Source organism: Quercus lobata, chromosome 11 (assembly GCF_001633185.2).
Source record: "Quercus lobata isolate SW786 chromosome 11, ValleyOak3.0 Primary Assembly, whole genome shotgun sequence".
Lineage (NCBI taxonomy): Eukaryota > Viridiplantae > Streptophyta > Magnoliopsida > Fagales > Fagaceae > Quercus > Quercus lobata.
The window spans coordinates 34,255,334-34,268,854 of NC_044914.1; the positions used below are offsets into that span (position 1 = coordinate 34,255,334).

At 35.4% G+C, this 13,521-nt stretch overlaps 2 protein-coding genes across 2 annotated transcripts; both read right to left on the reverse strand.

Annotated features, from left to right (window-relative positions):
* Nucleotides 1-554: 554 nt before the first annotated feature.
* On the reverse strand, nucleotides 555-2,695 carry LOC115969528 (cyclin-D3-1). Its single transcript, XM_031089197.1, has 4 exons — nucleotides 1,942-2,695; nucleotides 1,642-1,843; nucleotides 1,382-1,512; nucleotides 555-1,240 (listed from the first exon to the last, which is right to left on the reverse strand). Exons 1-4 carry the CDS (start codon nucleotides 2,482-2,484, stop codon nucleotides 950-952), a joined length of 1,167 nt encoding a protein of 388 aa, XP_030945057.1. The 5' UTR covers nucleotides 2,485-2,695; the 3' UTR covers nucleotides 555-949.
* Nucleotides 2,696-9,630: 6,935 nt separating this feature from the next.
* On the reverse strand, nucleotides 9,631-13,264 carry LOC115969512 (leucine-rich repeat extensin-like protein 1). Its single transcript, XM_031089177.1, has 7 exons — nucleotides 13,116-13,264; nucleotides 12,878-12,982; nucleotides 12,608-12,734; nucleotides 12,430-12,501; nucleotides 10,420-10,465; nucleotides 9,924-10,293; nucleotides 9,631-9,836 (listed from the first exon to the last, which is right to left on the reverse strand). The coding sequence occupies exons 1-7, from the start codon at nucleotides 13,156-13,158 to the stop codon at nucleotides 9,799-9,801; spliced, it is 801 nt and encodes a 266-aa protein (XP_030945037.1). The 5' UTR covers nucleotides 13,159-13,264; the 3' UTR covers nucleotides 9,631-9,798.
* Between the last annotated feature and the right edge of the window lie 257 nt (nucleotides 13,265-13,521).

Below are 13,521 nucleotides of genomic sequence, written 5' to 3' on the forward strand. Positions count from 1 at the left end.
TTGTGAAAATAATCCATACAAAAAGTGCATTCACGCACCTCCTAAGGCGCGTAAAACGCATGTAAACACAGTGATAGGCTCCCACACACTTAAAGCCAAAAAGTGTAGGAAATCTTAGAGCAATAGATGATGGGTGTTTTTTAGGCCAGTGATTAGGTTATAGAACAGAGAGAGAGAGAGAGAGAAAATTACGGTCATATCTCTCAATTCTCTCAATCTTATTACACCAACAAAGGGGGAGTGTGGGCTCCTGGAACGAGGTCAAACTCCCCAATCAAAAAAGTCTCACATAAAACCAAACCCCTTCAAAACCCCACTGGCCGACAACCTTTTTCTCTCTTCACATGCAAACAATGAAACAACCAAACCCATAAATAACAACATTTTTCTTTGCCTTAATTAATCATGAATACCACATTATTTTTGTTAACTAGATTTTGGGTTTTTGTTTGGGACACCTATCTCTATCGGTCGCACTGTGCCTGTGCCACCACACTAACTGTAGCTTCCCCACCCAAATTTAATTAATTAGAAATGGAACAGAAATCGTATCATACAAATGAACAAAATTTGCTCTGAATTTATTATAGAATATGATCATATAAATATGTCCAAATGGAGTATTGTCTAAAAGAGAGACTCAGTACTAGATGGAGAAGAGTGCCAAAAACATATACACAGAGAAGAAGACGACGAATATATATTGTTCATCAATGCCAACTAATAATATAGTCCCCTTCCTCTTCCTGCAAAATGCCATTCATTTCCCTCTAAATTGCATTTGTTTCCTCTCCAAGAGATTGAACATACGGTGGACACTGTATTGGAAATGCTGCCATATATGGACTGGAAAGCATTTCAGCATGCACCAAAAGAGAAATTACTCATAATATATTTTTCTTTTTTTCTTTTTTCCTTCTTATTTTGGAGAGAGAGAGAGAGAGAGAGCTCATGGTGGGCTGCCAACAATGCCTACAGAGACTCGGTTGAGTGATGGCAATTTCATTTGCTGTTCATGGGCTCTGCTCTTCTTGAACAGAGGCTCTGGTGATGAATAAACTGAGGACCCCACAGCCCAATAATCGTTGGAACTATCCGAGCTAAAAACAGCATCAATTACACCACTTGGGCTATCGGGAACTTGTTCATACTTGCGCTTGTGACTCTGAGGGTTATCATGGGCGCAATTATAGGCATTTGATAGCTCAAGGATGAGATTGCAGCAGTCATTTACTTTTTCCTGTTACAATGCAGATGGGTAATCAAGATCAAATCATGTGTATTAATAGCTTCTCGCTTGAACATAATTCTAAGAGAAGCATTAAAGTTCCAAAAACTATTTAACTCGTTAGGCCATAGAGAGAGAGAGAGAGAGAGAGACCTTGCTTATTTTAAGGACATCCAGAAGTTGGTGTTGGTATTCCATGGAATTACAAGGCTCAACTTGGTCTATAACGTGCATCATAGTAGCAGTGGCCAATACAGAAGGAAGATAACCGATGAATCTTGAATCTACAATATTTGACAAAACGTATGCCAAACGATAAGAAACCAAAAGGGAACATTTCTTTGGTCTTTGTTTTTATCGAAAACACTAAGCTTTTGTCAAATGGGATTTGAGGAACCGTTATAGATGCTTACCTGAAACCACAGAGAGAAGAAGAAGCTCACAGCGTCTCAGGAATTCCCAGTGGAGATAGGTCTTCAATCCAAGCCTCCTTATGATGTGATCAAGAAACGAGAGTGGAGTCACAGGGTGCATCTTCCACTGAAGGGTTGAAAGCACTAAAAGCTCCATTCTTTGAATAGCTTTGGTCTCAAACACATACTTTGAATCCTCCACCTGAAACAGAACAAGACTCAGATTTGTCTTTCAAAAACAACAAAAAGACACTAACTTGGATGATACATATAATATATATTGGTTGCATTTGAACGTACTTGGAGGTCTAAAAGGAGTGGCACATCGGTCTCTTCAACTTTTGCAGCCAAAGATAGACAAGTCACAGCCACGAGCTGGATCATCCATGGCTTATCTCTCTGAAAATGAAGGCTTGTGAGAAACCTGTCGAGATAGTTAATTGCTAAGATTGCTGTGAGAGCTGAGAATCCGTAATGGGAATTGACTTTGAGCATCCACTCCACAGCTTCACGACGAGCTACAGAGAGAGCAGAGTCTGTTTCCACATTGCCATGGTTTAGTTGCTGTACTAGTTCTTTGGAGAAGAGAGATTGAAGCTCCTCATCTTCCCAGAACAGATCTTGTTCCAACAAGAGCAAAGGAAATAGAGAAGGGTTGTTGACATTATTATTGTCTGTGCTACTATAAATCCCACTCTCTCCATGTGAAACTTGTACAACTTCTTCTTCTTCTTCTTCTTCCCATCTCTCTTCCTCACAGTACAAAGCATCCAGCAAAAATGAAGGGTTTTCTTGTTGTTGTTGTTGTACTCTTAGTTGCTCGTTTTGTTGTTGAACTGCCATCTTCTTCTGAGAAGAAGAGGTTTTAGTTCTCTGTTCATTATACAAAAGAAAGGCGGAGTCTCAGTCTCACACCCATGACTGACTCTCTTTCTCTCTCTCTCTCTCTATGCTTTTTTAGTGAGTGAGAGAGTGCAAAAATAGCAAGAGAGGTAGAAAAGGTGGGTAAGAGGGATTGATTTTAAGCGGAGTGAGTTTCACGCTTGTCCTTTTTATATATATTGGGTTTTGGAAATCTTTGTGCTTTCGGTGTGTTTCGTTGGCGGGCAGAATTGTAACGGCACACACACCAAGCCGGACCCCATGAAAACAACCTCTTATGGAAGCCAAATAAAGAGACACTGTACTCAAGGGATTGGCTGTGAAAAAACAAAAAGAAAAGTGAGAGAGAGACAGTCTTTTTATTTTTTTTGTTTTTTTTATAAGAGAGAGAGTCTCTTGGTAAAAGGGTTTTTTTCTTTTTTTGCTAATTAAGAATAATTCTTTTTTTTTGGGGGGTAAATATTATATTATCCCAAACACTTTTTTTTTTTCTTTTTTTATGAGGGCATTGAAAGTTCTTATCAAGTTACTCTTTTCACATAGATTAGATATATGGGTAAATACTTTCTTCTTTTCTTTTCTTTTTTTGATTAACAAAAAAGGGGTAAATACCTATTCTCTTAAACATCATAAAATTACATGAACAAATTCTCTCAACCAATTGTTAAGACTAAAGTATCTCTAACCAATTTTCTTTTTTTCTTATCCATTAAACATAATTGAAAAGCAAGTTGCTTAGGTCTTTGCTTATCTTTTTTTCTTTTTCAAATTTGGCACAAAAGGAAAGCAATTGTTCTGAGCCTTTGACCCAAACGTTAGAATATTCCACCACTACTGTTCAATTCTTTTTTAAAACGTATAATCCTCAAATATGTTTCTTTATCTTTGTCTTTTATTGAGAGTTCTATGTTTATATATTCTATTTCCACTTCGAAATTATCGAGTCTCTTCCCAACATAAAAGATGATTGAGTGGAACGGTGTGTTGACTGTTGAGCATGAATAGGTTGTCATCGACTAACATGTAGTACCTATTTATTAGGTTGTCATCAACTCGAATTTAACCTATTTATTTATTAACATTTTTTTAAAAAATTTATTTTTTCCAAATGCAATTCTAGTTTTGCCCATTTCAACAAATAAGTAACAAAATTATTTCAAACATGCTTACTAACATATTATTAAACCTGTCAAAATTGGACGCAAATCTGTTAATATATCCAAATATGGAGAATAAAAACAAATGTAGATAGACGTGTGGTAGATTTTTTTTTTTTTTTTTTTTTTTTTTTTTTTTTTTTGTTGTTGAAAAAAACACTTCACATTATCTCTCTCAACCACTCCTTTCAATTGTATGGGCATTTTGAATTGGGTTTTATTAATGGTTGGGTTTTATCTTCAATTCCACAACCCATGACTCCTCATCCACGAACATAATAACAATGAGTTCCCATGCCAAATTCAGATCGTTGAAGAGCGAATCATTTAGAAAACATTACAGTGTTGGCAATGGATAGCATCAGTGGCAATATCTTAAGTAGTGTGTTTTTCATTAACTGTTGCTGAAAGAACTAGTTGGGAGTTATAACATGATGTGGCTTTGTTGACGTTTAGATTTTTAATCTACTAAATGCTTTCATCAAAAATAAATCGGGGAGAATTGGAGGATTTTTAATGGTATAGGAGTTGAGCCCTACTTATACAAAGATAACATTGTAGAAAATATGAACCTAAGTCCTAACATTAAAGAAACATGAATAAATGTGAGTTTGGTATAGCTAAACATCAACTTTTAAAAATTATACTTAGAAAAAAAAAAAAAGAGATTTTTTTTTTTTTTTTACATTTTTAAAGTAGGTATAGTTAATAGATATTCTAAAATATTTGATAAGGAAATATTTAATGCAATTTGGTATATTCTGTTGCAGTCATTTTTCTATGCTTTTATGATATAATGATAGTATAGGGGCACTAGTTAAGAGGAATTGAACAAATTTCACTACATTTAGAGCACCCACAGTAGATGTAGGATATGTGTCAAATGTTAAATATCTGGCACATATCTCACACCAAACACAAAAAACAACTCCCCATCAAATATTGCATATGTTGTAAAATTATACCATTTGTGTTTGTACCTTGCAAATTTGCAACGGTACAGACACATATTTGCAATGGCACGGACAGATGTGGTAAACCAAAAATTATTATTTTATTCAACTTTTCTCTCTCCTCTCATTTCTTTATTTGATTTTCTCTCTCCCTTCTCAGAATCTGTCTCTCTCTCTCTCTCTCTCCCAAGTTCCCAACCCGTTCTTCCTCTTCTCATAATCGGACGTGAGCAAGGAGAAGGCGGCGTAGAAGAAAGTGGCGGTGGCGGCCAAGAGAGGAGGAAAGGCAGTCGTGACTTCGTCGAAATCGGCGGCGGCGTTGGATTCGTAGAATGAAGCGGATTTGATTTTTGATTTTTGATCTCTCTCTTTAGCTTGATTTGTTGGGTTGTGGGTTCACAGTTGTATGATGATGGTGACTAATTAGCTTGATTTGTTGGGTTTGCCATGGTGGTGAACGGCTAAGATTGTGGTGGTGGCGGTTCGCGAGCTTGTGGTGGCTGTTGAAATCAGAAGCATGAACGGCTAATTAGCTTGATTTCTGATCTCACTCTTTCTTATTGTGTTTGGTTATTGGTTGATTTGGGTTTCGGTTTGTGCAATGGGTGGGTTTTGGTTTGTGTCATGTGTGGTGGCTTGTGTTTCAGTTTATGCAGTGGGTGGGTTTTGGTTTGTGCCATGTGTGGTGGCTTGCGTTTCGGTTTGTGCCGTGTGTGATGGCTTGTGTTTCAGTTTGTGAGGCTTTTGTGGGTTTCGATTTGTGTCGTGTGTGGGTTGGGATGTGCAGTGGGTGGTGGCTGTGGCTAATTCGGCGGAGCTATGGCCGTGGCTAGTTCGACGAGGCTATGACTATGTTGGATAGGTGGTTGTGTCGTTGCAGTTGATGATGATAATGAGGGAGAAGATAACATATTATTTTAATGTGTAGTAAATATTATTTTAATGTATAAAATTGAATTATAAAACATCTAATAAATGAAATATTGTAAAATGATATAGTAAAATAATAAAGTAGATCTTTGATATGGCAAAATGACATTTTTTTTCCACATCTGATATGAATGCACTTAATAGTTGTAAAAACACGTAAATAGATATTGCTTTAATTGACTTTTGTGCAATTCTCAAAAATAAAAAATAAAAACTAATGGATTACAATAAAATAAAATAAAAAATCTACCTTAACCAATACCGACGTCAACACTCATTAATAAGAAGGTTTTTTTTTTTTTTTTAGGAATATTAATAAGACGTTTATACTATTACAAACAAGCTTATAATAATAATAAATAAATAAAGTTCTGACACCAAACCTACCATTGAAAATTTTAAACCAAAATTCGGCTCTTTATGAGTTGGAGAATTGTATTTTATCAATGAGTCAAAGACGGTAAACAAAAAGACAAGGAAAAACCAAAAAATAAAAAATAAAAACACGTTTAAAGAAGATACAAAAAAATGACAGGTTAAACCCAGTCCATGGAAGCGAACAATTTATAGAAGATTACAGCAGGAGAAGGACAAGTTTCTAGTGTCTGGTTTCAATAGTTTTCTACCACGCGCAATTTTGGTTTTGGGAAATTGAGAGAATCAGCTCTGCCTATGTATCCAACGGGTAAAAGAGAAGGAGTATTATTTTTTGTGTAAAAATATGTACTGTTTGACTCTCTCTCTCTCTCTCTCTCTCTCTCTCTCTCTCCCTCTGTGTGTCGTTGGAAAGTCATAAATGTTGCCGTCTTGTCTGAGAGAGAGGACAAGGGGAGGGAGGGGGCTAGTAGGGCTGCATCATTGAAGCCGTATTCGTACGCTTCTCTTTGACGTGCACATAACTCTTAACACTATGTGTTTTGGGCACTTGCCCTGCAGTGACTACCTCCATTTTTCTTTTCTTTTCTTTTTTTCTCTATTTTTTTTTATTCGTTTATAAAAGGAGATATGTTGAACCCGTGACACAAAAATGAAAAATAGCACGGCACATGTCGATAAAAAATAACAGGTACATGTCGATTGAGTTATGTAACTTATTAGTAGGGCTGTTTAAATGAGGATCACACTTATGATCGGTTTGTGAGTATTACGTATTAGATCAGAGATGGTAAAATTTTCTACGTCTCTAATAATTAAAAACTATAGGGATGAAAAAGAGATATATTTAACCTAATACAATATTCATACTTTACGTCTCTATTAGTTAAAAAGTTTATATTATATCAAAGATTTTAAAAAAAATTAGAGAGTTTTAATCTATGATATCTGCTTTTAATGATATATTTTTATTATCAGATAAAGATATCAATTGATTTTTGGTGTAGACAGAAATTAAACCTCAGATTTTTTAATAAATTATCAAAGATTCAAATTAATAAAATATATTCATCTAAATATAATATTTAATGCTCTTTTTATATAAATAAAAATAAGACATTTGAATTGATATTTTGACTTCCTATTTTAATTTAAAAAGTAAAAGACTTAAAAGCCCTAAATTTTTAATGATAGATTTTTATTATCAGATCAAGATATCAATTGATTTTTGGTTTTGGTGGAAATTAAACCCCAAATCTCTTAATAAATTATCAAAGATTCAAATTAATAAAATATATTCATCTAAATATAAAATTTAATGCTCTTTTTATATAAATAAAAATAATACATTTGAATTGATATTTTGACTTCCTATTTTAATTTAAAAAGTAAAAGACTTAAAAGCCCTAAATAAAAGTGCATATCAATAATCAAAGGAAAGTAGGATTATTTAATCAAAATAACTTAACAACAAAAAACCTGACAGTGCAAATAAAATTGTGGGGTTCAAGTTATTTTTGTTGTTGACCTAATTTATCATTTTGGCCTGCGTTATAAGCCCAACCCAAACAGATCCCCCCTAACCAAAGTGAACCAACCCAACTTGAACAGATTTTATTCGGGGCCCTCACTTATTCTGTCAACTTTGAGGTGAACAAATTGAAAACCCACCACTTCATTGAAAACCCACCACTTCTATTTGGAATCCATTTTACAAGTAATTCAGCATTTGAGGTAGTGAAGTGTGTTCCACCTCCCTCAAATTTGTAGGGACATGAAATAACAAGGGAGATATTGTGATTTTTAGAGCCTTGGTGATGGATTGTTTGTGGAGACTAAGGAACATAGCTCTTCGTGAAGGTGAAAAAGCTATTAACTTGGAAAAAATATTTTAAGGATCTCATGGTAGATGGAAGAAAATCTATCGGTTTTGTCTTAAGCTCAAATCCAAGTGAACCTTTCTGCAAAGTCTTAGTGGGCTCCCCCTCCAAGCATCCTCAAAATCAATTGTTGAGGTCAAAAGTCAAAACCATGCTTGATTAGCAGTAGTTTTAAGGGAAAACATGGGTCAGCAAATACAAGCTTGGGTAAAAATTGTGTCCCTTTCCTTAACCAAATAAGTTATACCATGCATACGATACCCTCTCACAATGTGAACCCTATAATCGTATGGGATCCACACGCTGTGAAAAGAAATAATAAAAAAAGATACATATATCAGATGCATAAAAGAATTGTTAGCTTATTAGACCTTATTGAATCTTTGGCAATTAAGCGGCCTTTGGCGAAGGCTTGTGAAATGGGAATAGGTAATTTAATTGTTGAAGGTGATAACAAGGCAGTATGGAGGGGAGTTCCAGCAGAATGTAATGAGGCAGGTTGGGACATCTCATTTGTCTAGGAGGGTATCAAGTCTTAAGAACCAGTTTTCTTGTTGTAATTTGAGTTGGGTTAGAAGGCTATGCAATTCAGCTACAGATGGGTTAAGGAAATGGCGTCTAGCACCAGGTACTCCGGTGGTTTTTGATGTGGTTTAGGCAAGAGACTTTGGTGTTGAGGAATGGGGTTGAGTTGCTTAAGGAATGCAAAAGGAAAACATAACTCCTCAAGATAATACTTTTGGAAGAGACTAGCCCTAGGCTATATTTTAGATGGGTTAAGGAAATGGCGTCAAGCACCAGGTACTCCGGTGGTTTTTGATGTGGTTTAGGCAAGAGACTTTGGTGTTGAGGAATGGGGTTGAGTTGCTTAAGGAATGCAAAAGGGAAAACATAACTCCTCAAGATAATACTTTTGGAAGAGACTAGCCCTAGGCTGTATTTTAGATGGGTTAAGGAAATGGCGTCAAGCACCAGGTTCTCCGGTGGTTTTTGATGTGGTTTAGGCAAGAGACTTTGGTGTTGAGGAATGGGGTTGAGTTGCTTAAAGAATGCAAAAGGGAAAACATAACTCTTCAAGATAATACTCTTGGAAGATACTAGCTCTAGGCTGTCTTTCAGAAATTCAAAATCAAGACTGACTACAGGTGCAATAGCTTTGTTTATTTATAGATGGCGGGAATGCAAGCTGCACAAGGTCTTCCATGTATATGATATACGTATTACTGTTTTCTTCGTTTGATTCTATTATAAATTAGAGGTCCTGTTAATGACATCCTCATGAAAATTGTTAATAAACTACTAAAAAAAATTTTTGATATCACTTTTATGAAAAATATAAAAAGTCGTCAATATATATATATATATATATATTTTTTTTTTTTTATAACAAGTTTTAAAAAATATTTTCTAAATTAATGTCTTTGGGGGTATCCATTAACTTTTCCCACAACTTAATCTATTCATAAAACAAAGAGTAATTCCTTGTGCTGCATAAGCTGCCTGATGATAAAAATAAATTTTAGTCATAAATGAACTGCGTTATAGCCACTGTTAAGATCTATCATATCCTGTTGGTTAGCCTTTTGGACATAGGATCGTAGCATCTGATTATCCAATCTTGTAAGTTGTAACTAACCAGCTAAACACTTTTTAAAAACTAGGTAACAATAAGAAAAACTTCCTACAAAAGATCAAATACAAAGAAAAACAATGCAAGGATGCACTGCATGAGTTTATAATGCAATGCAAGAATGCCCTTTTTAATGAATGTTGTTCTATTTTCATGATTAAGCCCTTTTTATTCAAGAAAAAAAAAAGGAACAGAGAAGGAGATTTTTTCATTAAAATCTTATGAAACATTTAAAATTCTTGTTAACTACAAAAAAATGACCTTAGTACACAAACACCCGCAACCAGCATAAACTAAATATGTTCACGCTTCACTCCTTTCAATTCCAAATGCAAGCAGTCAAGCCATTCTTAGTATGGTGGTGGAGGATATGCTCCAGAATAAGGACCTGATTGAAAAACAGAGGGAAATTTAGTACAAGTGATGAGTTACATAGTAGCAGAGCAGGAAGCATGCACCTCAAAAAAAGGTTTACCTGGAGGATAATATGGTGAAGCTTGTGGAGGTGGTGGATATGGAGGTGGAGGATAAGCTGATGTTGGTGGGTATGGTGGGGGAGGATAGGTAGATGGCGGTGGTGCCGAGTATAGGGATGGTGGATAACCTGCTGAATTAGGTGGATATGAAGAATAGGGAGATGAGGTTGGGTAGGCTGAATTGGTCGGGTAGGGAGATGAGGTTGGATAGGCTGAATTGGTTGGGTAGGGAGATGAGGTAGGGTAGGCTGAATTGTTTGGGTAGGGAGATGAGGTTGGGTAGGCTGAATTGGTTGGGTATACAGGAGCTTGGGGTACAGGCGGCATTCCATATGGTGGTGCTGACGGAGCACAGCTTGATGCAGGTTTCTGCAATAGTCCAATACAATTCTTAAGCTCCCATAAAAAACAACCGCAATGAATTAATACAACTACACAAGACCAAGCTATTCAATAAAAATGCAAAGTACTGTAATGTAGCTTAATGTAACTTACAGTGGCATTAGAATAATGCATTATTAGTCGCACTTCTCCTGCGTGTCTGCAACGGAGAAAAACATACATTAATACAATAACAAGCAGCCTTGATAGACAAATAAATTAATCCATGAAAATAAGACATGATCTGGGACTGCTATTAACTTGGGAAAATAATATAAAAAGTATTTGAAGGACTTTTAGGGTAGAAATGATGTATTCCTCTTCAGCCCAAGTCTTATTTTGCAAATTTATTCCCAAATGGACACAGATCATACAGTTTTAAGATTAAACCATAACTCAACCTAAAGAAAGATGCCTTTATTATACTAGCTACAAAAGTAAAGGAATCTCCTTCTCTCCTATAATATTATCTACTCCCTTCTTTCCTTCATTCAATTTCTGCCATAACTCTTAAAAAGACAGTTTATATATACATAATTAAAAAGAATTTGTGACTACTCAATACAGCTAGAACTTGAATTGTCAGATAACTCATATAAGGAATTACAAGTATCTATAACTTGAACACAATATATGGAACATCATATCCAAGATAATTTAGTACTAAATAAGACAGAGTAATTTACTTAATAGTCCAGGAATTTGATTAGCAACACTCTCAAATGAAACATAGTCAAAGGTGAAAAGGCACTTGCCAGAGTGAGGCGAGGCGAGGCGAGGCGCTGAACTCTAAATATTGTTATTATACAAGTAATGAACTCAAATAATATAGATTCCATGCTTGTTAGGCACAGTTTGAATTTTTCAAACGGGTAGGAGGCTCTATTAATTAATCTATGAGCAACGATCTTATATTAAAAATTTTCATTGAAACGGAGAAAAGAGACACTCACTAACTTGAATTAAAGTGTAGAACTATCCTTTTTTGCTAAAGTACAAAACTACCTTCTTCTTCTTCTTTCTTCTTATTTATTTATTTAATTCTTTTGGAGCTAAATTTCATAAAGTCTCAAGTGCCTTAAAATCTGTCAAGGTGCTCAAGTGCTAGCCTAGGCTTTAAATGTGAGTGACTCACTAAAGCACCTAGCTCCCCTTTGACTACACTCAATGAAATGCACATATTTATCCCCCACAACCCCCCCCCCCCAAAAAAAAAAAAAAACCACTGGGAGGCAATTCATTTGTATAGGCAGTCCATTGCTCACCAGTAATCTGAAAGGTGCTTACATAATCTAACATGCTCTCTGTGCTCCTAAAATGCTGCTGAATTTGCAGTCTTTCAACATCACAAAGAAACTTAGGAAGTCATAGTCCCAGACCCCATTTGAACAACTATTAGAATCTATTGAAATGCATCAACTATTCTTTCTCACGATTCCAGAACACAAAAGCAATAGGCCAATGGTGCAAACTACTGCTTTAAAATCTACATAGTTTACAAGAACCCTGCCCTTCTCCAGAAGAAGAAATTGGCTCTTTTGTGTCAGGCTGTCAGCGCAGTAATCTATCCACGCATGATGCTGATAAAACCAGCCTCCTTCCATTAAACATTAATCGAGAGATGAACTAGAGAGAGTTAAGAGTTTTCTCAACAATATTAAATTTTTCGGCATTGTGCATACAGCATGTTAATTTTAACACATAACTGTCCAAGGGCATTAAGTTCAGGCAATAAGGTCTAGAGAGGAAGAGTGGGACTGGATTTTCTTAGCTAAATAAATACATTAAAAATTGGATTCAATATAATAAACACAGAATGCATTTGGAAACATGAAACCAACTAGGAAAACAAAAATTTTAAATTTGAGCATTGTAACAACTTCTACACACAGTATTCTACGGGTAGCAACGAATTTAATTTGATTGTGTTACTATATAATCCAAACTTATTAATATATCAGGGCAGTGAAGGGCAGTGAATTAACTCAATAAAACTATCAAAGTCTTTCCACTACAAGAACATGTGAAGATTCTGTTAATTTGAGCAAACTTAAACCCCTCCATCCACTTAAATTTTAGACACAGATTATAAACTTAAAATGGTTAGTAATTTATAGCACTCACCTCCCAGTTTTAGTCTGCAGAGGCCAAGTGGTGTCGTCAAAACCCTGCGAAAGAACCTTCACCAATTGAACCCTATCAAAAATAAAAAAAAACACCCAATTAACAAAATTGACCCAAAAGGGTCTAAAAAGCACACAAAATCAATTCAAAAAACAAAAATATAAGACAAAGTAATTACTTTCCACTACCGATGAAATCGTCTACTGTAAGGGTATTGCTGTTCCAAACTGCAACATTTATCTCTCTAAGGCCTTCAATTAACGAAAACACAAACTTCTCTTGAAATACCGGAGTCTTATGTCCATCTATACACACACAAAAATCAACATACCTCACTATAAATCTATAGAAGCCTCAAAAATATAAAGAGAAATTAAAGGGGTTGAACTTGATATTCAGATTTGAGTTTGACATAGAGAGAGAGAGAATTGGTCAATTGGGAACGTACCAGTACAAGTTCTGGTGCGGAACTTGGTACTACCATATTCTAGGCACACGTACGGGTCTTGCCGTGAAATCCACTCGGTGTCTTTCAACTTGTTGCACCCAACAACTGTACCAAACCAAAAACGAGATTGAACACAAAAGACATGGACAAGGGATTGAGTTTGTTGTTGTTAACATTGCTAGTTAACAACAGAAATAAAAAGGCACAAAATTGAAGGGAAAATAGTGAGTGTTATTACCAGTGACCTCAAGAAGTTGGCCTTGAATACCAAAATTCGACATGGGATGGTGAGAACTCGAAGAGTTTTAAGAATGAACAAAGTTGGATGTTGGAGCCTGAGATGCAGGGTCTGATTGACCTCCCTTTCTTTGAGGTCTTTTCTTTATATATATAATAAACTATTACGCGTCGCCTTGAATGCGGTAATTGGACCTAGTTTATAAAGGTGTATGACTTTATAAACGTACTTTTAGTTTTACCCAATCAACAAAATAAAATAAATCCATTAAAAATTCAAAACCACTTTACAACGTATTTTACAAAATAATTTCATTAATTGTTGAATTGGCATGGTCACAATAAAATGGTTTGTCGTGAGTTCATGTGAAAATCATGAAACAACTTAACACTGTAAAAATGTGTGA